General features: G+C 35.6%; 1 protein-coding gene across 2 annotated transcripts; it reads right to left on the minus strand.

Annotated features, from left to right (window-relative positions):
- Positions 1-1,872: 1,872 nt before the first annotated feature.
- Positions 1,873-20,945, minus strand: LOC148597687 (uncharacterized). 2 transcript variants are annotated; one of them, XM_088561987.1, is made up of 5 exons: positions 20,710-20,945; positions 6,517-6,687; positions 5,228-5,392; positions 3,173-3,863; positions 1,873-2,461 (listed from the first exon to the last, which is right to left on the minus strand). In XM_088561987.1, the coding sequence occupies exons 2-5, from the start codon at positions 6,665-6,667 to the stop codon at positions 2,125-2,127; spliced, it is 1,344 nt and encodes a 447-aa protein (XP_088418113.1). In that variant the 5' UTR covers positions 6,668-6,687; positions 20,710-20,945; the 3' UTR covers positions 1,873-2,124. The 2 variants fall into 2 exon arrangements, with proteins under 2 accessions (XP_088418113.1, XP_088418111.1); XM_088561985.1 differs by lacking the exon at positions 20,710-20,945 and adding an exon at positions 8,054-8,195.
- Between the last annotated feature and the right edge of the window lie 509 nt (positions 20,946-21,454).

The raw sequence follows: 21,454 nt of genomic DNA on the forward strand, positions 1-21,454 counted from the left end.
TTTAAACCACCAGGTCAACAATCCCACAGTGATCAAAACTGGTCGTTTGAAAATATGCAAACAATATTTCTGTCATTATTCATAGTTTTTGCCCTACATATATGTTAATATAGTATATATCTACTATATTTCAGTGTTCTGAGGTTTTATTCTTTTAATATCTCTATCAGTTGTATTAATTAAGAAAAAAATAAACATTTCTTTCTCTAAAATAATTCAAATGTATCTGAAATAACATAACAAACTTTACAAAAATGTACAGTGTATTTCATGAGCACATCTTTGCTTCAATAACTATTAACAACAGGTAACATACATGTAACTAAGAGTAGAACAGGTTACTTTTCACCTGTCATTGTTAAAACAACATCCCCTCATAACCAGATATATCATGAACAGTGGTTTGAAGTGACGAATTTAAAAGTCATTTCATTTATGAGACAAAAACCTTCTAAATACAGAAAATGGAAAGCTTGCTAAGGATATTGCTTTAGGGCTTCTTCCATGTATGACTTTAGCTACCTGCTAATTTATGCATGATGTATGAACCCCCATTTCAAAATCTCTGGATCAATCCCTGAATGTTGATTTATCGATGAGCAATTAATGTCACATTGTAAAGTAGAAAACAAATTAGATACATGCATTACTATATTACAAAAATCATAATTGCATGTATGAAATCTTTAATTGATACTGTACTGCATATGCCAGTAACCATAGTTAGAGTACATGTACATGTATTTTTGTAGTTTTCAGTGTAAATTTCTTGTTGACAGACATACAAATGTTAACTGCAAATTTTGCTAAGAAATATGACTTCACTGTTCTACACTAGGAATAAAAACAGTATACCCATCACCAGTTTTGACAATTTTAAATAACTGTGTACATACAAAATATAGGAATAAATAATGTATACCTTTGACACATACCTAGTAATTGTACATGTAAGAATGTCCACAAGAGTTCTATGCGGGACAGCCAAAGAAACATTCATACCAAGTTTGGTTCCAATTGGTCCAATAGTGTCAGAGGAGAAGAGTTTTGAAGAATTGTTAACGACAAAGGACGCCTTTGGCCAGGTGAGCTAAAAATGACAAAATTTCCAACAAAGTGAAGGGGTGCCCAACCACTGCATCCCCCGAATCCGCCACTAAAATTTCATGTAATAAATTGATATTTTGCTTACTTTCTTCTTGAAATACAATGCTTCGCGAAATCTCCCACATTGGAGGTCTCAGGTTGAAATGACATGAAACGTGCGACAACTTGGTAGATGATCTTTTTTCTCAACAATATGTTCTGAACTTTCATCGTAGATTATTTTAAATGGGAAGAAATTAGTATTGTTTCGTTCCTGAAATATATTCAGAAAAATGTGATATTTTATTCTTAAGAACATATAAGAATTCAAAAAGTTTTGGGTTTTAACAGAGACATAATTAATTACAGGTCTATGGTTTTAATGATGATACATTTAGCGTACGAGTGAGTAAGTTAGTTTTTAACGTCCTTGATTACCCTTTGGGTTCTCGCACGGATTAAGAACGTATGAAGCGTAAAGACCAGTTTTATCATATATGATTTTTTAACAACCATAGCAGCGTAACACAATAAAATATCATAAATGAGGACAATAGATAGCAAGTTCAGTATTTGTAAATGCACTGAAACTCGACTCAAAAGTGACGATTTTCGAAAATGACGTATGCAGTTAGGAAGTCATTGCATGAACTACTTTGAAGCAGACCCACAAAGTTTTATAGGGCGTATTGCACATCCCCATTGGTCGAGACATCAGATATATACAATGCATTACATAGCAGTGCATTGCTTTGTCACTCATGGGCAAGGTATGAAATCATATAATTTTAATGTTAATATTTTAATATTAATGTTAATATCATGTCTTATTTACAAACGCTGTTGATAATTTGGATCCGTTTATAAAGAAAAATTAAGAAATCCAATGAGGCATTTTTTAAATTGACGTTTATGCTTCACTAACGAAGGAAGGTGACCAGGCAAGCAAAATAGAAATCAGCCTCCCGAGACGGCGTACTCATTTGGACTACGTTTATACTATCTACAAGCCAAATAAAACTTAAGCTTTCAATTTGTCTAATTAACAAATGAATTTACAGTGTCATCAAAATCTTCAATCCATGGTTTATGGCTTGCTGCTACTGTTCCTGTAAACACTGATTTAAATGGCAAATCTCTATAGGTAACGATATTGTCGACCTTAGCGTGCTCCCAAGTATGAAACAGACGACCAGCATTCAATGACCTGACGTCATATTTAGTTCCGGTTATCAAACTCTTCAGGAAGTCGGTTTGAAAATCAATATCGTCGTGACAGTTTTTGAGATCCTTGGCTCTTTGTGACCAAATATCTGCGTCAGCTCTCATTTCTGTATTGCTCAAGGGTACATTTGGTGCTGTTCCCATAATGTACCTGAATAAAAAAAAAAACAACAGTAAATAATACCTAGCGTGGCAGGTCCGGCTTTTGGTCCCCATGTTTGGAGAAAAAATGCTTATCTCGTGGAAAATTTGTGCAATAGCGAGAAAATAATGGCCTAGAAACTCCATTTTAAGTAATCATCTTATTCAAAATCTCTGGGTCCGCTTCATGACGAGGACCTACAAACCCTATCAACACATATAGCAATATTTGCCCATGAAAGTTTGCCTGGAATCTAAACAGATAATGCCTCAATAGGTAGAATACTTAGTAGTTGAAATGAAACAGTAAATCTATGCATCCCTCGATACGTAAAACTTGATATGACTTTCTATGTCCTTTAAATCAACAAGATGTTAAGTTTTTTCCTTTGCAGATTCTAGTGTTAGACATACTGTTCCAATTTACCGACCACAACTTTGTTGTCAAGGAAGTACTGGTAAGGAAATAAAAATTAACAAGGACATGTGAATTAATAAAATATTCATACTCGTCAATAATCAGTCATTGAATACAATAAACAAAGTACAAATTTATGAAACGTGACAAGCTGATAAAAATAGCTGTGAATAAAATATCTAAAATAGGTTTGATAGGACCGCGTGGTTATACATATGAAGACATAAAAAATGTATTTCAAAACCCAATATACAGATTTTTTTACTTTCAAGTCACGTAACATATCAGAGAACTATTCAATACCGACTGATCCATTGGCCTTGTGCATCAAACATCGTGAAAGTAAAGTACTGGTCCTGAACTCCCATGTAGAATACTTTGTTGTTGCCCCCGTTCAGCCATAGTGACCCTCTGTAAAGCCCTTTCGGGTACATTGACAACGCTGAGCGCAAGCGCAAATCTTCATCGAGGAAAGGGAAATGGTATCGATAACCAGTACAGAGAATAATGGCGTCGACGTCGACGGAACTTCCGTCGATAAATTTTATCGTATTTCCTGATACTTCTTTAATTAATGGACGTTCTTCAATTCCATTTGGCCATTTGAAACCCATAGGCTTTGTTCGATATGATGTAACCACGCGTTTTGCACCAAATTTTATGCACTGAAGGGCAATGTCTTCTGCCGAATAGCTTGCCCCAACCACCAACACTCGACGATTTTTATATTGGAGAGCTTCACGGAAATCATGAGCATGGATGATGGTTCCCGGAAAAGTTTCCATTCCTACAAAGGTCGGCTTATTTGGAACATTGAAAATGCCAACAGATACTATTACGTGGGAAAACTTGGCATCTGATGTGATTTGGGTTTTTAGATCTTCCACCGTAACGGTGAAATCGTCAGTTTCTTTGTGGTATTTGACGTTCCTGACAACGGTGTTCCACTTGATATATCGCTTGAGATCTGTCTTGCTTTTCTTTACAAATCTTCCTAATTTAGAAAGATGATAGAATTTATTTTGCTACATGCTGCAGATATACATAGATTAATGGATGTTCGGTTGTTTTTGTTTTTGTTTTTGTAGTATAGTTGTAGTTGGTTTTATTTTGGGTCTTTCGTTTCGTTTGTTGGTCAATTTAGATCGAAAGACAGAATTGACAAAGCAATAGCCTGTTTCTCACCCTCTACGAGAAAAGTTATATCAACATTCACAAGTTTGAGGTATTGAAGTTCACGCAATAAATAAAGATTTTTAATCAAATTTCAAGTCTAATTTTTAAATGCGAAAGGAAACTGGGTACACATAAAATTTCGTGTTAGATAATGCGACTTGCCAATACGTACATAATATATATATATATATCTGCTTATTATTTTAGTTTCTACTCTAATTGGAGTCTCGTTTTTCTTGATCTTACATCCAAAAAGTACAAACTTTTTTATAAATTTATCTATAAATCGCAGTGCAAATTTCCACCATCACTCGAATGTAAAGGAATGAAAGTTTGGGACAATCGAAGACACTATAACAAGTAGCCTCCACTTCGATACCGTACTATCAATTTGCACGTTTCCGTTTATTCGAATGTTGTTAGAGTTAGGTATATAAGTTTTTCAATTCGATCTTAATTCACACAGTACATGAGTTCTTTGGTTTAAAAGTGTGTTACAAGGTGTATAGGTAGTATTGTAATTTAACCTTGTCAAGAATTGGTAATATACCAGGTAGAAATTCGGTTTGTGTATGTGTGCAGGGCGAAATTATAGGCGCATATAGAATTAAATGCAAAACGAAGAAAACTTTGGGATAGGATTTGTGAAAAAACAAAATTTCATGCAATTTTCTCCCCCAGTTTTAGGGGGCGGGGTCCGTGCTCCATGCAAAACCGTCCTTGGATCCCCGCCTCTGCGTGTGTGTGTGTGTGTGTGTGTGTGTGTGTTCACGCGTGTCTATAAGAACGGACCAGTAAAGTCCCTGTAGAAGGATATCCACATCTACAATACCAGTCTGTATTTTTATTTCCGGGGGGGGGGGGGCTAGAATCTTTTTGAAAAAAAAATAAATTATGCAATTTTCGATATAATTTTTTTACTCAAACATTGAAAAAAAATGTTTCCATAGTGACCATATTGTTCAGCGGGACAGATTTTCAAATAAAATATTGATTTCGATTACTTCTGAAATTTTAACAAAAAATTTGCGCTTCCGCGATACAAAAAATATATTCGACATCAGCTCCCCACACCCTCAGGATAAAAAGGGTCGGTGTCTTATATATGTACTCCAACCCGGTATATTCAGAAACACGTTATATCATGGAGGGAGATTGTAGAAAAGTTTTCTGCATACGAACCTTCCATGTACTCTCTCAAAACGAGGCGTGGAGGAAATGACGGTATTGCTTTGCCATAGTGTTCATCAAAAGTGTAATCAGGATATTCCAGACACTCTTTCGGTCCATTCGACCACAGATGCTTATACATGCCGTAATGACAAGGCTCTCCAAATTCGTCAGTTCCTTCGATATAAAAACAGTGATCGATTTAATATTTACCAGGCTGGTTTTCACTATCAAAAGATATAATTTCCAAAATGTCTAATTTTCGCAGATTCCGTTTATAAGTACATGTATATATATATATATGCCAATTCAAACCCGATGAATTCAGGCACGGATTGAGAGCAAAGGTGCTTCCAGAAAAAAAGCTCCAGGATTCCAGTCTTTCATTACCCTTTTGTGCTCAAATTTTCCAAATTTTACAAAAAGGGTGGGGTGAATAAGTGATTAACTTTAATTGAAAGAACAAAAACAAAAATAAATACAAAAACAAAAACAAAAACCAAAAAACAAAAAACAACTTGTGAGCGTGCCGTTATTGTATTCGAAGTTATACCTGCTCTTACGCGAGGTAACTCTGCAAAAACAGAATAAAATATGGCTGTATCCCGAGCTCCTCAAATAGGGAATAATTATTGTGTATTATTACTGAATAAAATATGTTTAAACTAAGTTACCAAACCAAACTATATTGAATGTGAATTACATTGCCAATATTTCTTTTCCAAAAAAGGGGGCAAAATAAGAACTAGTTTGGCCAGAAGTGATTGATTGATTGATTGTTGGGGTTTAACGCCCGAGCAGCAATATTTCAGCTATATTCAGGCGATGAATATGAAATTGATGATAAAATGAACATGAAACGATGATGATGATGAAATGAAAAAGGGATGGGACACAAGGGCAACAGGGTCGATAAAATTTAGATTGCCATTGAAAAAAGGAAGGGATTGGTAGGGTCGGGCAATTCAGTCTCCTGTAGCGGAGCGCAAAGGTTCCTACTCCTATCGAATATCTCAGCAGGGTTCTTTAACGTGCGAAGAACGTGGCATCTTTCCCAACACGGTGCACCAATATGGTTTGCGGTCAGGTTTTCCGTATCATAGCCTGACAACCCCAGCATGTAACACGCAAGGGGTACCCCATTCCACCACCTGGGGCACACATCCCAGTTACTCTGTGGGCAGAGCGCCTAGCCCCCGGCTAGGTTTCTGAGCACTATTTAGTCGCCTTTTACGACAAGCTTAGCGCTGCTGCAGGCCTATTCTTTTGACACCCGAACCTGCACGGGGCTATGCCAATACCTGTCATCCATGTGTAATTCCATAGACCGAGCCACGTGCTACCCTTTTCGTAGCAGACGATTTCCGGTGCTTCGCTTCCTAGCTTGTCGAAATGGAACAGCGCGGATACTCCACATGGACCTGCTCCTATAATGCAAACCCTTTTCGTCATTTTTTAATATGTGTTTCAATCTACAAAGAGAATAATAATAATAATAATAATAATAATAATACATAGTAATACACATTTTGCAGTATTAGTATTGAAGAACCTGCAAAGTTTACAGACGAGGTAATAATTTGGAAGTTTGTTACAAATGCCATGGGTGTTATATCCTGGTTTCTTAGTTTTCCTAATACATGCAGATACATACAGGTTGGGTAACGATAAATGATCAGTGAAAACACGGAAGCATCGAAACAAAAGGACAGCCCAGAGACATCGTGTAAGAATCGAAAATCATTGTCGGCCATAACATGAAAACAGAAAACAAATCCTCATACACAATAACAGAGTAACATACAATAAAAACTGAAGATCAGACAAAATAAATTCAGCACACATAGACTGAGAGTCTGTTATTTTAATAGAATTGTAGACTGAGGTACCTTATTCTGACTGACGTACACAATCCTTACATATGGCTATAGCTAAGAATCAAATTACTGAGGGGCGTAACTCTAACCTCTGATTCTGCAATAGGAAAAAATTGTGAGGGCCGTAATTCCTACCAGGTACGCAATTCTACCCTCTAATTTTGCAATAGGAACACATTGTGATGTACACAATTCTAATCTGATTTTGCAATAGGAACATATTAAGAGGTACGCAATTTTAATCTCAAATTTTGCAACAGTTACAAATTATTAGGTACGTAATTCTAACCTCTGAATATGCAATAGGACCATATACCGAGGGACGTAATTCTAACCTCTGATTTTGTAATAGGAACACATTGTGAGGGCCGTAATTATAACCAGGTACGCAATTCTAACCTCTCATTATGCAATGGGAACACATTGCGATGTACGCAATTCTAACCTCTGATTTAGCAATAGTAACACATTATGAGGTACGCAGTTTTAACCTCTGATAATGCAAGAGAGCAAATTATGAGATTGAGATTGAGATGAAAATAGTTCGAGTTACTAATTTTTACCTCTGATTTTGCAATAGAAACATGTTGTGAGGTACGTTATTCTTACCTGTAAACACAATGAACTAATCCGATTTTCAAGTAGGACCATAACTAAGACTGAGGGATGTAAATACTTATATCTGATTTTGGAAAGAAACTAAATTGTTATATCTGATTTTGCAGTAGGAAAAAAACAAGAATTCGATGCTTGTAAACATCTGGCTTTGCAACAACAAAAACAAACAAAGAACAAAGACTTGGTGTCTTAATTCAATACCTAAAGGTACTAAAGATAAATTTGGGCACGCTTTTCCGTATACACAAATAACTAGATGTAAAATAAAAGGTGGGTAGTAGAGCATTCGTGCAAATATACTAGATGAAACACTTGTAAAGATAACAGGGGGTAAAATGCTTACCTATGATTTACACACGTCTATCCACAGTTGTGCTTCACGGAGATAAGCAACTCCCTTTATGCTAAGCTTAAATGGGCTCAGCTGCATAAAGTTGTAACTAATAATTTTCAAACATAAGAACTGTTAACTGTTTACAGTCTACGTGACAGATAGCCTTTGGACGACCTTTAGAAAAATCACATTTAAAGGTAAAAAAAAAACGCAAGCAAACTAGAACATGGTAGTCAATCAAATATCATATAAAAATGACACTGAATAACAACCGATGATGCGAATTATATCTAAAGGCCAAATAAAAAATTTCCATACCTACATGTACCTTAGATTTTGCTGCCTACCCTAGCATTTGTATTGACATTTTGGCAGAAGCATCGTTAAACTTTAGATTATTTCCCCATCAACTGAAGGTAAAAACAGTGTCGGATCAAGAGGGTGCAAAGGGGGGGGGGGTTGACGCCCCTCCTTTGTATTCGAAAATTTGTCATTTTCAGGTGTAAAATTGACAAAACTGTATATAATGCCCTAGCAACCAATTTTTTTCTAAGGAACCCCGGCTGGCACCCCTCCTTTTTAAAATGACTGCTAGTGGACCCGCCTCTGAAAAAGAATTGTGAAAAATACCTACCAACACTTGTTTTTAAGGTAAGAAACTGTAAACATACATCTTTTTCCTTTTGTCCTAATTGATTGAAAATTTGTAAGCAATATACATCCCACATTAAATTTATACGATGGGTGCAAAACTTAAGATGGTTAATTGTTTTCATGTTTATACCTGTACCAAACCTTTAAGGCCTGTTTACACGATCTTAGTTTGTTAAACAGTTAAAGTGTGATGGAGTTTAATTCAAAGTTTGTCAAAGTCCATCAAAGTTCACGGTAACAAAAATAATTGAAATATAACTTCGCAGAAATTCTAATGATTTTTACGTGATTTTTTATGAGCAACTCGGCGAGTGTTTTTGAGAAAAGCAGAGGACGCTTACCCTACCGGTGCACCTGGTTCATGCTCCCAGTTTTTAGTGGAGTCCGAGTTGCTCATTTGCTTTTGTTACTTTGTATGTATGATTTTAGTTACTTTATGTTCTTTGTTGTGTATGTCTGTTTTCCATGTCTGGTCTTTGTCCCTGGATTACATTCTTTTGATTACCGCTATAACCTTGGTTCCCTTGATTACGCTTTCACCGAGTGAAAGTTCGATATGTACCCGGGCTGGAACCGGTACATTGCACATTTCTAGACATCTAAAACAATCCTTTGTCCTATCTTCTGAAAATTACAAATAGAGCCTATGTTCTAAGACAGCTTGTATGTCCAGTATATTGAACATTAGAAGCATGAATACACTACAGTTACTGTGTCTCATTTATTGTTTGTAAAATAAACAAATAAGGTTTTGAATTATAAAAATTTAAAAAAAAACCCTTTTTTTTACTTTTTTCATTGAAACGTTTGTAATGATATAAGGTGAAGTCTTATCAGTGTTTGAAGTCATATCAGACGAAAATGAAATTTATGAGTGTCGTCATAGGAGGGATGAAACGGAAACTCTGAATATCATATGCACTTGAAATAGTTGCGCCTTTAAAATTTTAGTACATATTGGAACATCATATGTTTAGGACCAATATGGAAATATGTTTTTTTTCCTTTTCTTAAAATCACATGGAAACAAAAGTTTTTTTTCTACATTATATGCTCCGTGCAGGTCCGGGTGTCAAAAGAATAGGCCTGCAGCAGCGCTAAGCTTGTCGTAAAAGGTGACTAAATAGTGCTCAGGCTAGGCGCTCTGCCCACAGAGCAACTAGGATGTGTGCCCCAGGTGGTGGAATGGGGTACCCCTTGCGTGTTACATGCTGGGGTTGTCAGGCTATAATACGGAAAACCTGACCGCAAACCATAGTGGTGCACCGTGTTGGGAAAGATGCCACGTTCATAGCACGTTAAAGAACCTAGCTGTCGTATTCGATAGGAGTGGGAACCTTTGCGCTCCGCCACAGCAGGCTAAATTGCCCTACCGTACCCATTCCCCCTTTTTTTCTAGTGGCAATCAAAATTCGTCGACCCTACTATCCTTGTGTCCCATCCTTTTTTTCATTTCATCATCATTTCATGTTCATTTTATCATCCATTTCATGTTCATCGTCTGAATATAGCTGAGATATTGCTGCTCGGACGTTAAACCCCAACAATCAATCAATCTACATTATATAAAAACCTTTTTATGTGGTTACCATTTGACTTCTGTTTACATATCCTAAACATGTTTGTAATATGTTTTCATGTGTTTTCTCTTCATAAAGGTAATCTAAACAAATTTAACCTTTAAACCACTGACAGGAAGTGATCTGCTTGGTTGCATTAAATATTCCTATTATGAACATGGAGGGAATCCAAATAGTGCATTTTCGTTTTCCTCTTTACAAACTAGTGTTTAATCGATATGACCTGTGGCTTATTATAAGAAAGTGCAAACAACACAACAAAACACGAAAAGGTTGATTATTATTAATCCGATTTTGATGAATCAGATATAGAACTGTTCAAAGAGTAAGAAACTAAAAGATCGACTTCTTTTTATTGTTTATTGGATTTATAAGATTCTTACCTTCAGTCAGATTTTAGATATCTCCTACGGTTTTATATGGGGTCAAATGGGCCACATAAAAAAACAAAAAAAAAAGAAATCAATGTTTATATTTTTTGTGCGATTTTGATTTTTTTATTGGATTTCTCGTGAAAATTATTGCCTACGTTTTTCTATCTGATTAACAGCTCATATCTTTTTATTTACACTAATGCAAATGTATTTGATTAGTACCCAAAAAGCAGAAATTAAAGGGTGTTGATAACATTTACCTCTTATTGAATTTCAAATTTTGTGCTATATTGTGTCTAAACCAGTTGTTGTAATGAACTTTATTAACAGAAGTTTGAATATTAGCCTAAATATGATCAAGACTGCTAATACAATACAAAATACAAAAGTGCGCTAATACGAGATTTACCTGTCCAATACGTCATATTGGCCTGGTTAAATTACATATTGGGCTAGGCAAATTTGACGTATAGTTATACCCAATGCTTAAGTGTGCCAAAAACTAATATTCATTTGTTTCTACACTTATCCCCACTGAATAGAGTTCAACAAGCTACGCTTTGTGGAGCTCTTATTCTTTTTTATCAGGGGAAAAGCCTAAAGAGTGCAGGTGTGATTAAAACATAAAAATAAAGTTTACACAACAGTAGTCACGATCATGATTTCCAAAACATTTAGTGCACCAATGTGGGTATAAACCGTGGACCGGAAGTGACCGGTAGAGGGAGGGGACCGGAAGTGGACCTTGGGTATGACCGGAAGTGGACTTAAATGGGGGACCTATAAAGGGAACGTGGGGACCTTTTGAAGTAGAAAGGGGTCCTTAAAGGTTGGGAGGGGGAAACGATCTCCATTGGTATCCTCATTAAGTGTCCTGATTAGTGTCATTATATAGTATACTATAAACAGGTAAGTATAAAAAAGGGGGTGTATTATGACAAGAGTTATCTTTCTTTGTTTTTATTGCTTTTTTTTTATTTTTACATTTCCGTTATCGTTAATTGTTTTTTTTAAATATTTTTGTAAATTAATCGTAATTTCATTGTCTTTGTGTAATAATGTCAAATTGAACGGGCACTTTGAATAGATTTTAAATTTTGATTTGATTTTCTCCTTGCGATGTTCAATTGCACCCGATGCAACCTGTGTTATCCTATTAAATAGGACCTTATGTTAGTGGGGTTATGTTTCTCAATAGACTATATGGTATACCATGTTAACACAAGTTATGGGGTTACTCTCTACAAATAATGTAACACTTTAAATACACCACGGTAGTTTATAATATGGAGTTATCCTATTCAAGGAATGTAACATAGTAAATGGATTGTTTTAATGATTTAGTACGTTGTAACATTATTCAAGCATATAACTTTGGTAATTTCTTTTTGACAAAGAGGCTGAATATTAACCAATCATATTGTATTCCTTACATGAAAAATATACAAAATATTTGAAACCACATGTATGCTTTGTATCGAATTTTTTAGCTGAACAAAACTAGAGAGTGTATCTTGATTACGATATGTCTTCATAGTATAAAGCTAATACAGACTAAAGTAAGTAAATAATGCAATTATATATTTTGGTAAAAAACACGGATTTATCCGATATTTTCAAAACTAAAAAAACACAATTTACAATTGTCACCATGCTTTACTTGAAATCTTCTTCTTCTTCTTTTTATTATTTTTATTATTAACATTATTATTTGTGTCCTTTACAGTCATCGTCATGGATTGCTGTAACTAACTATTTATGCTGGGATACGTGTAATATAGAAATGATCTTTACTAAAAAAAAACACTACAGAGCACACAAAAAAAAAGTTAATCAAACACCTTTGTCTATTGATGTTGAGATTTCTCTTTTTCTTATTTTTAACTCAGAATATATATTAGAACAAAAAATTATCAATTGATTGTGTAATTTTGAATAGATGTCTCACGGATTAGACAGATTTCAATAGCCCATGTATTGATTTTTAACCGTTTTAATTCTGCTTTATGAATACATTACAAGTGTAAGGACGTGTTGTGCAATGCTTACCACTAAGAAATACATTTTTGTCATTGTTTAAATTATTTTTGTTTTAATATTTTTGTATTCAGTTTGAATAGTTAATGTTTCTATTTTGACTAACGTCTAAATATTATACTGTCTATCGTAAGGTTTACACGTTGTTCATTTGGAACGTTAATAGCTTTTGAACGGTATATTGCTTTTCATTTTTATTATAATTAGATTTTTATACTCGACTTATTCGTCACCTTTAACAGATGAATTCTACCTTTTCATTTTTATGGGGTTCTATCGGGTAAACCGATTTCTTTTTCATACTTTCAATGTTTACATGTCGCGTATATTTGATTTGATGTTATGGGGGTCTATTGGGTAATCCATTGACGAATTTTAAATTTCTCTCCATATTTTCATTTGTCGTTTGTTTTCTACGCTTTTTTTGTTAAAGTTTGAGACTTATATGATCGCTTAATGTTTGTCTTTTGTTATTGTAAGGAGATTGAACTTTTTACTGCCATAATGTTTTCTATATTTGCATGTCGCGTACACCCAAACTTGTTTTGAACGTGCTATGAGGATCTATCGGGTAAACCGGTTTCTTTTTCATACTTTCAATGTTTACATGTCGCGTGCACTAGACTTGACTCGTTATGAGGTCAACCATTGAACTACGGAATTTTATTTTTCTCTCCATATTTTCATTCGTGATTTGTTTCCTTCGCCTCCTTTTTTTGTTTAAGTATTGTATGATGGGTTCTTTATAAGGAGAATGGACTTTTCCCTGCTATAGTATGTTTTCAATATACTTACACCCAAACTTTGACCCGTGTTATGAGGCTCTGATAGTAAATATGTTTGTTATGCTGTCGCTAACGGTTTTTGTACTCCCCCACCCTCTTTTTGTAAGGAGGGAGACTCTTTTTCTTTTCTTTAGTGTAGTTGTACTATACAACTAGATACACCTATTTTTATCGATTTTATTTACGATTTCATCGTCCTACGTTCTTGATGTTATATCAAGACACATGTGGGTACCCATAATCGGAAGTGGCCACCGAACCTTTGGACTTTGACCATTTTGACCATTTAACCACTGATTTTTTTACCATTTCAATCCCTTGCTAAAGTGTATTAGTCCGACGCCGACGAGTTCAAGATGAGATACGCATCCTCATTAGCGTCGTCCTATGGATTCAAATCATTTTAATTGCGATCGATGAAATTCAAACGTGTGAGATCCAATCGCGGGGAGGATAAACACATTTGCGAAATCGTCATTCCCTTGCAGACCTCCAGAAGAGAAAAGGTATGAACCTTAACCTTGAAGTTAGCTTTTGGCACCTGGTTTCCTCCGGGGGTTGGGTTCATTGTAGTGTTTGTCTGTGTTGAACCCAAGCCTCGAAGTAAGCTTGCTTACTTGCAACGAGGGGCCCTTTTAGGTAAAGTTCGATCAATTATGCCACTGTTGTTTCTTTTTTGTTATTTCACAATGCCAAGTCATATCATATATTACACGATAAATCCATCTTTGGAACACCAGCTTCGGCAAACATCGGTCATTGACCTCGTAGATAGTGATGGATATGATCGTGTATGAAACAAAACATAGGATTTTTTTTCATTTTGAATGATCAAATGAAATATAAAAGCATCTTCACGTTATAGCACAGATCTTTTTAATCTCTAATAATCTTTTTTTTTACCGTCCAGTTAAGTGTTTCGGTTTAGTGTCCTTTTTAGACAAATAAGTATTGTACCCGATGCAATTCTATGAATATAAATAAGTTTCATCATTTAATAAGTGATTATCGAACGAAAACTTTTTTTGTGACGTTTGGTATACTTATACTTGTGTTTGTAATAAAAAAGGGAGATCACCCTGCTTTCTTTTTCAGAAATGTCATTCATATGTGAGGTGTGCGGAGAGACCTTTGAAAAAAATCAGAATTTTATCCATCACCACAGAATTTTCCACGACCTTCCATCGTATTCCTGTCGTATATGCGGAATGGAATTTACACGCAATTATAACAGAAAACGACATGAAGGCAAAATCCATGGCGAACGTTCAACTAGTAAATGGTGTTCATGTGTGAATACATCCAATATGACTCTAAACCACAGGTTTCCTTGTTCTCGCTGTTCTAAGAGTAATCAAGGGAACCAAGATTATAGCGGTAATCAAAAGAATGTATTCTGTGGACAAAGACCAGACATGGAAAACAGACATACACAACAAAGAACATAAAGTAACTAAAATCATACTAAAATATTGAGTCGGAAAGACAGTTTAAAGAGGCACATCCGGTTGATTCACGAAATCCAGAAGAATATTCATAAGAGCATCACCTTGCCATCCAGAACAATGCAAATAAACGTAAAATCAGTACCCATAGATGTTATTATAGGGTCGATTACAAACCCTTCGTCCATATGTGAACCACAGAACACTATTACATTACAACCGTATTTGTATTCGGTCTCCAGTTGTTGTCATGGGTAAGGACCGTTTCAGGAATATTTTTTGTATACGTATATAACTCAACTACTTCGATCACCAATGAACATTTTAATATTTTTATCGTATTTGATAATTGATGGATTAATTGTTGTAGCTTGATATATTGGTGTTCTTTCTATGTATAAATAAGTAAAGACAGTGCCCATTATGGAGTTCTGCGAATCAACCATACGTAACTTACATCTTGGCACCTCTATTGACATGTTCCTTCCGCCATCGGCTATAATCGTTAAATTCCACTCCATTTCTGTGGAAGTATTGTAGGATGGGAAAAGAATTGTATCATTTAAAGTTATGGCACATCAATGTATCTGCCTTTTCGATACAGCAACTTTCTACTAACTCTATTCGAACTCAAAGTGCATCTTCTAGAACTGTAACCTAATCGATATACATTTTGTCACATTTATTGGCCATAACCCTAACCCTAGGCAAATACCATGGCTTGACCCCCAACCCTTAAAATAAACATAAGCCTAACCCTTTGCTTAATCATACTCCTAATCCTAACCCTAACCCGAACCTAGATCTACCGTTTAACTTTCTTGACACTGGACCTTATCTGAAACTCTAACCCTAATCCTAGTTCTTTGACCCGTACGCTAACTTTCTAACTGTTTTCCTAACACTGATCCAAGTCATAACCCTGAACCGAAACAAGTAACGAGACCTGACCCTAATTACCATAACAAACGCTAGGTCTCACTTTCATAAAGTGTAAGACCTAATATGTATATACCTAACTCTAGACTTAACCATAACCCTAGACAAACAGCAACATCTGTTCTAAATGTGAGAAAATGTTTATCGATTAGGTTACTGTTCTAGAAGGAGATGTACTTTGAGGTCGAATAGAGTTAGTTGAAAGGAAATGGCTAAGGATAGAGTTAGAGTTGAATCTTCAGTAATGTGCCGAGTTACTTCCGATTATCGGATGTTTTGTATTGGTTAAGGCTTTGTGCTAGACCTTTGTGTTATGAATGTTATTGTTAAAGCAAGGCCCTTCTAGTGTTAAACCTCTTTCCAGTGGCTGCTGAAGCAGCTGTGCTTGAATGTTAAGGGATATTTCTGCTGCTGCTTCTGTTCGTATTCGGGGTCATCTTTCCTGCTGCTGCTTGTATATGGAGGTATTTCTGCAGCTGTTTCTCGAATACGGGGATATTTTTGCTGCTGCTGGTTGTATATTGGAGGTATCTTTCCTGCTGATTCTATCCGCTTCTGCTCGAATATGGGCGAAAGTCTGGTGCTTTTTGTTGTAGCTGCTAGTTTGTGTTATTCGCGAGGCTCATTGAGGTTTTCCAGTAACAAGATGACCTCAATAAACAATTAGGACACAAATTATAGGGGTTGACCTAAAAACAAGGACATAAAGTGCAAGATACCCTAATAAAGTTATAAAAGATGATATCGTAAAACTTTCAATTCAATTCGAAACACTTATTTTTTCTTGTATGAGAAGCTTTATTTCCCTGATAACGACCAAAGCCAAGGTTGATCAACATGGATTTCCTCCGATAAAGGAAGACAGATACAAAAAGACTCGACCCCATGGAGCTAGTTATAACTGTCTTACGAAGACGTTTGGAGCTATCGAACATTGATCAAACTTGTGTGTCGTACAAAATAGTTAGCACACTATACCAAGAGAAAGACCGCAATCCTGAGATTCCCTGTGACAACTGTGAAAAAAACTAAAGTAAATTTTAAGGGAGAAGATACAACAGAAGACTTATGAAGTTGCTGTATCGAAAAGGCAGATACATTGATGTGCCATAACTTTAAATGATACAATTCTTTTCCCATCCTACAATACTTCCACAGAAATGGAGTGGAATTTAACGATTATAGCCGATGGCGGAAGGAACATGTCAATAGAGGTGCCAAGATGTAAGTTACGTATGGTTGATTCGCAGAACTCCATAATGGGCACTGTCCTTACTTATACATAGAAAGAACACCAATATATCAAGCTACAACAATTAATCCATCAATTATCAAATACGATAAAAATATTAAAATGTTCATAGGTGATCAAAGTAGTTGAGTTATATACGTATACAAAAAATATTCCTGAAACGGTCCTTACCCATGACAACAACTGGAGACCGAATACAAATACGGTTGTAATGTAATAGTGTTCTGTGGTTCACATATGGACGAAGGGTTTGTAATCGACCCTATAATAACATCTATGTGTACTGATTTTACGTTTATTTGCATTGTTCTGGATGGCAAGGTGATGCTCTTATGAATATTCTTCAGGTTCTCGTGGACCAACCAGATGTGCCTCTTTAAGCTGTCTTTCCGACTCAATATTTTAGAACAGCGAGAACAAGGAAACCTGTGGTTTAGAGTCATATTGGACGTATTCACACATGAACACCATGTACTTGTTGAACGTTCGCCATGGATTTTGCCTTCATGTCGTTTTCTGTTATAATTGCGTGTAAATCCTATTCCACATATACGACAGGAATACGATGGAAGGTCGAGGAAAATTCTGTGGTGATGGATAAAATTCTGTTTGTTTTCAAAGGTCTCTCCGCACACCTCACATATGAATGATATTTCTGAAAAAAAGCAGGGTGATCTCCCTTTTTTATTACAAACACATGTATAAGTATACCCAGCGTCACAAAAAAAGTTTTAGTTCGATAATCATAGTTACTAAATGATGAAACTTTTTTATATTCATAGAATTGCATCGGGTGTACACTACTTATTTGTCTAACAAGGACACTAAACCGAAACACTGCACGGTAAAAAAAAAGATTATTAGAGATTAACAAAATCTGTGCTATAACGTAAAAATGCTTTTATATTTCATTTAATTATTCAAAATGAAAAAAAAATCCTATGTTTTGTTTCATACACGATTATATCAATCACTGTCTACGAGGTCAATGACCGATGTTTGCCGAAGTTCCGGTGTTCCAGATTTATCGTGTAATATATAATATGACTTGGCGTTGTGAAATAACAAAAACAGAAACAATTGTTGCATAATTGGCATAATTGATCGAACTTTACCTAAAAGGGCCCATGGTTGCAAATAAGCAAGCTTACTTCGAAGCTTCGGTTCAACACAAACAAACACTACAATGAAACCAACCCCCGGAGGAAACCAGGTGCCAAAAGCTAACTTCGAGGTTAAGAAAGAGTAATCAAGGGAACCAATCAAAAGAAAGTAATCCAGGAACAAAGACCAGACATGGAAAACAGACAAAGATAACAAAGAACATAAAGTAACTAAAATCATACATACAAAGTAACAAAAGTAAATGAGCAACTCGGACTCCACTAAAAACTGGGAGCATGGACCAGGTGCACCGGTAGGGTAAGCGTCCTCTGCTTTTCTAGAAACACCCGCCGAGTTGCTCATAAAAGTCAAGTCTGGAGTAGACAAACGAGGAAAGGAAAACTATGACCCGTTGAATAAATCAGTTTTCATGGTGCAGATGGATACACCATAACGATGTATACCTTTTCTCTTCTGGAGGTCTGCAAGAGAATGACGACTTCGAAAATGTCCAGAGTGGTTATCCTCCCCGCGACCGCACGCGATTGGGTCTCACACGTTTGAATTTCATTGGTCGAAATTGAAATCATTTGAATCCATAGGACGACGCTAATGAGGATGCGGATCTCATTTTGAACTCGTCGGCGTCGGACTAATACACTTTAGCAAGGGATTGAAATGGTAAAAAAATCAGTGGTTAAATGGTCAAAATGGTCAAAGTCCAAAGGTGCGGTGGCAACTTCCGATTATGGGTACCCACATGTGTCTTGATATAACATCAAGAACGTAGGACGATGAAATCGTAAATAAAATCGATAAAAATAGGTGTATCTAGTTGTATAGTACAACTACACTAAAGAAAAGAAAAAGAGATTCCCTCCTTACAAAAAGAGGGTGGGGGAGTACAAAAACCGTTAGCGACAGCATAACAAACATATATACTCTCAGAGCCTCATAACACGGGTCAAAGTTTGGGTGCAAGTAATTCGAAAATATACTATAGCAGGGAAAAGTTCATTCTCCTTATAAAGAACCCATCATACAGTACTTAAACAAAAAAGGGGGTGAAGGAAACAAACCACGGTGAAAATATGGAGAGAAAAATAAACTTCCGTATACAGTTCAATGGTTTACCCCATAACGGATCAAATCTAGTACACGCAACATGTAAACATTGAAAGTATGAAATAGAAACCGGTTTACCCGATAGATCCTCATAGCACGTTCAAAGCAAGTTTGGGTGTACGCGACATGCAAATATCGAAAACACTATAGCAGTAAAAAGTTCAATATCCTTATAATAATAAAAGACAAACATTAAGCGATCATATAAGTCTCAAACTTTAACAAAAAGGCGTAGAAAGCAAACGACAAATGAAAATATGGAGAGAAATTTAAAATTCGTCAATGGTTTACCCAATAGACCCCCATAACATCAGGTCAAGTACACGCGACATGTAAACATTGAAAATATGAAAAAGAAATCGGTTTACCCGATAGAACCCCATAAAAATGGAAAGGTAGAATTCATCTGTTATAGGTGATGAATTAGTCGACTATAAAAATCTCATTATAATAAAAATGAAAGGCAATACACCATTCAAAAGCTATTAACGTTCCAAATGTACAACGTGTAATGTATTCATAAAACTGAATAAAACGGTTAAAAATCAATACATGGGCTATTGAAATCCCCAGTAAAATGGAGTTTCAAACATCTGTCTAATCCGTGAGACATCTATTCAAATTACACAATCCATTGCACAAAAACGTTCAAATTGAAAATTAAAATCTATTCTAAGTGCCCATTCAATTTGATATTATTACACAAAGACAATGAAATTACGATTAATTTACAAAAATAATTTTAAAAAAACAATTAACGATAATAAAAATTAAAAAATAAAAAAAGCAATATAAACAAAGAAAAATAACTCGTCATAATACACTCCCCCTTTTTTATACTTACCTGTTTATAGTATACTATATAATGACACTAATTAGGACACTTAATGAGGATACCTATGGAGGTCGTTTCCTCCTCCCAACCTTTAAGACCCCCTTCCTATATCAAAAGGTCCCCATTTTACCTTTATTGGTTCCCCATCTAAGTCCACTTCCGGTCCCCCCTCTACCGGTAAAGTTTGATACTAAAATTGAATAATAAGGAATGACTGTTCTATTTTTTCGGTCTATAATTTTGAATTACCTCAATGCCTGTTGTGCACGCTTGAAAATAACCTGCGTATTTAGTGTGCTCCAAGTGATTGAGATTATTGCTTCACAGAAAGAGTAATCAAGGGAACCAAGGTTATAGCGGGAATCAAAAGAATGTAATCCAGGGACAAAGACCGGACATGGAAAACAGACATACACAACAAAGAACATAAAGTAACTAAAATCATACATACAAAGTAACAAAAGTAAATGAGCAACTCGGACTCCACTAGAACAATATAACAGTCATTCCGTAAATATCAGTAGTAAATACTTACATTCTAATGGTTTAACGTTGATCAGCTAATATGTAGAATTCCAAAGTAACTGGTCCGATTATCTGGTATTGACGGTCAATATCCAAAATTCGGGCCGCTACTAATTGCAACATATTTGTCACTTTCGGAGAGACATTTTTCAGCAAAGTCATGATGAGTTATTCCCCTTATAAAAATGGCACCATCGTTGTCATTTGCAGACGACTTAAATATGCCTGACCATAAAAAAAACCACAAATACATGAAAAATGATGAATAAACGCACGCACGCACACACACACACACACACGAAAATACAAAAAGAACAACTTATAATACAGTCCTATACTTTAAATATGACAACTAAACAGGTAATATAAGAACAATATTAAACAAATTCTGAAGCAAAAAAGCAGTAAATATGAGTGTACAGTTCTTCAATGCATTTAACAGATAGCATATGATATTGCGGGCAACATCGTCAAATGTAGACTGTCCGTGGGACCAGAAATCTGATATTGCGCGATCATGGCTAGGGAATTGTCAGTTTTGGTGACCCATATCACTACCATTGGGCAGTTCGCATTTGTGATTTTGTCCTTACAATTATTTATTATTCTGTAATATGAGGCGGGTTTAACCTGTTTAGAGGACGAAGATTTCAGCTAAAGTTGCCTTTCGATGACGACCCAAGTTCTCGTAGACATTGCACGACTTCTCTGTGGGCCGAATTATTTTTAAACAATTTTTCTCATTCGGAATCTTT

The sequence above is a fragment of the Perna viridis genome, chromosome 14 (assembly GCF_037379345.1).
Source record: "Perna viridis isolate PV_CMFRI_1.1 ecotype Kerala chromosome 14, ASM3737934v1, whole genome shotgun sequence".
Taxonomy (NCBI): domain Eukaryota; kingdom Metazoa; phylum Mollusca; class Bivalvia; order Mytilida; family Mytilidae; genus Perna; species Perna viridis.

What these genes read in the sequence shown, in the direction of transcription:
- LOC148597687 (XM_088561987.1), bottom strand. Translation starts at nt 6,667, where the DNA reads ATGACGAAAAGGGTTTGCATTATAGGAGCAGGTCCATGTGGAGTATCC. An exon ending in TTTGAGAGAGTACATGGAAG is followed by an intron (nt 3,864 to 5,227) that starts GTTCGTATGCAG and finishes TTTCTAAATTAG; the next exon opens with GAAGATTTGTAAAGAAAAGC. An exon ending in CAAGGCCAATGGATCAGTCG is followed by an intron (nt 2,462 to 3,172) that starts GTATTGAATAGT and finishes TTTTTTATTCAG; the next exon opens with GTACATTATGGGAACAGCAC.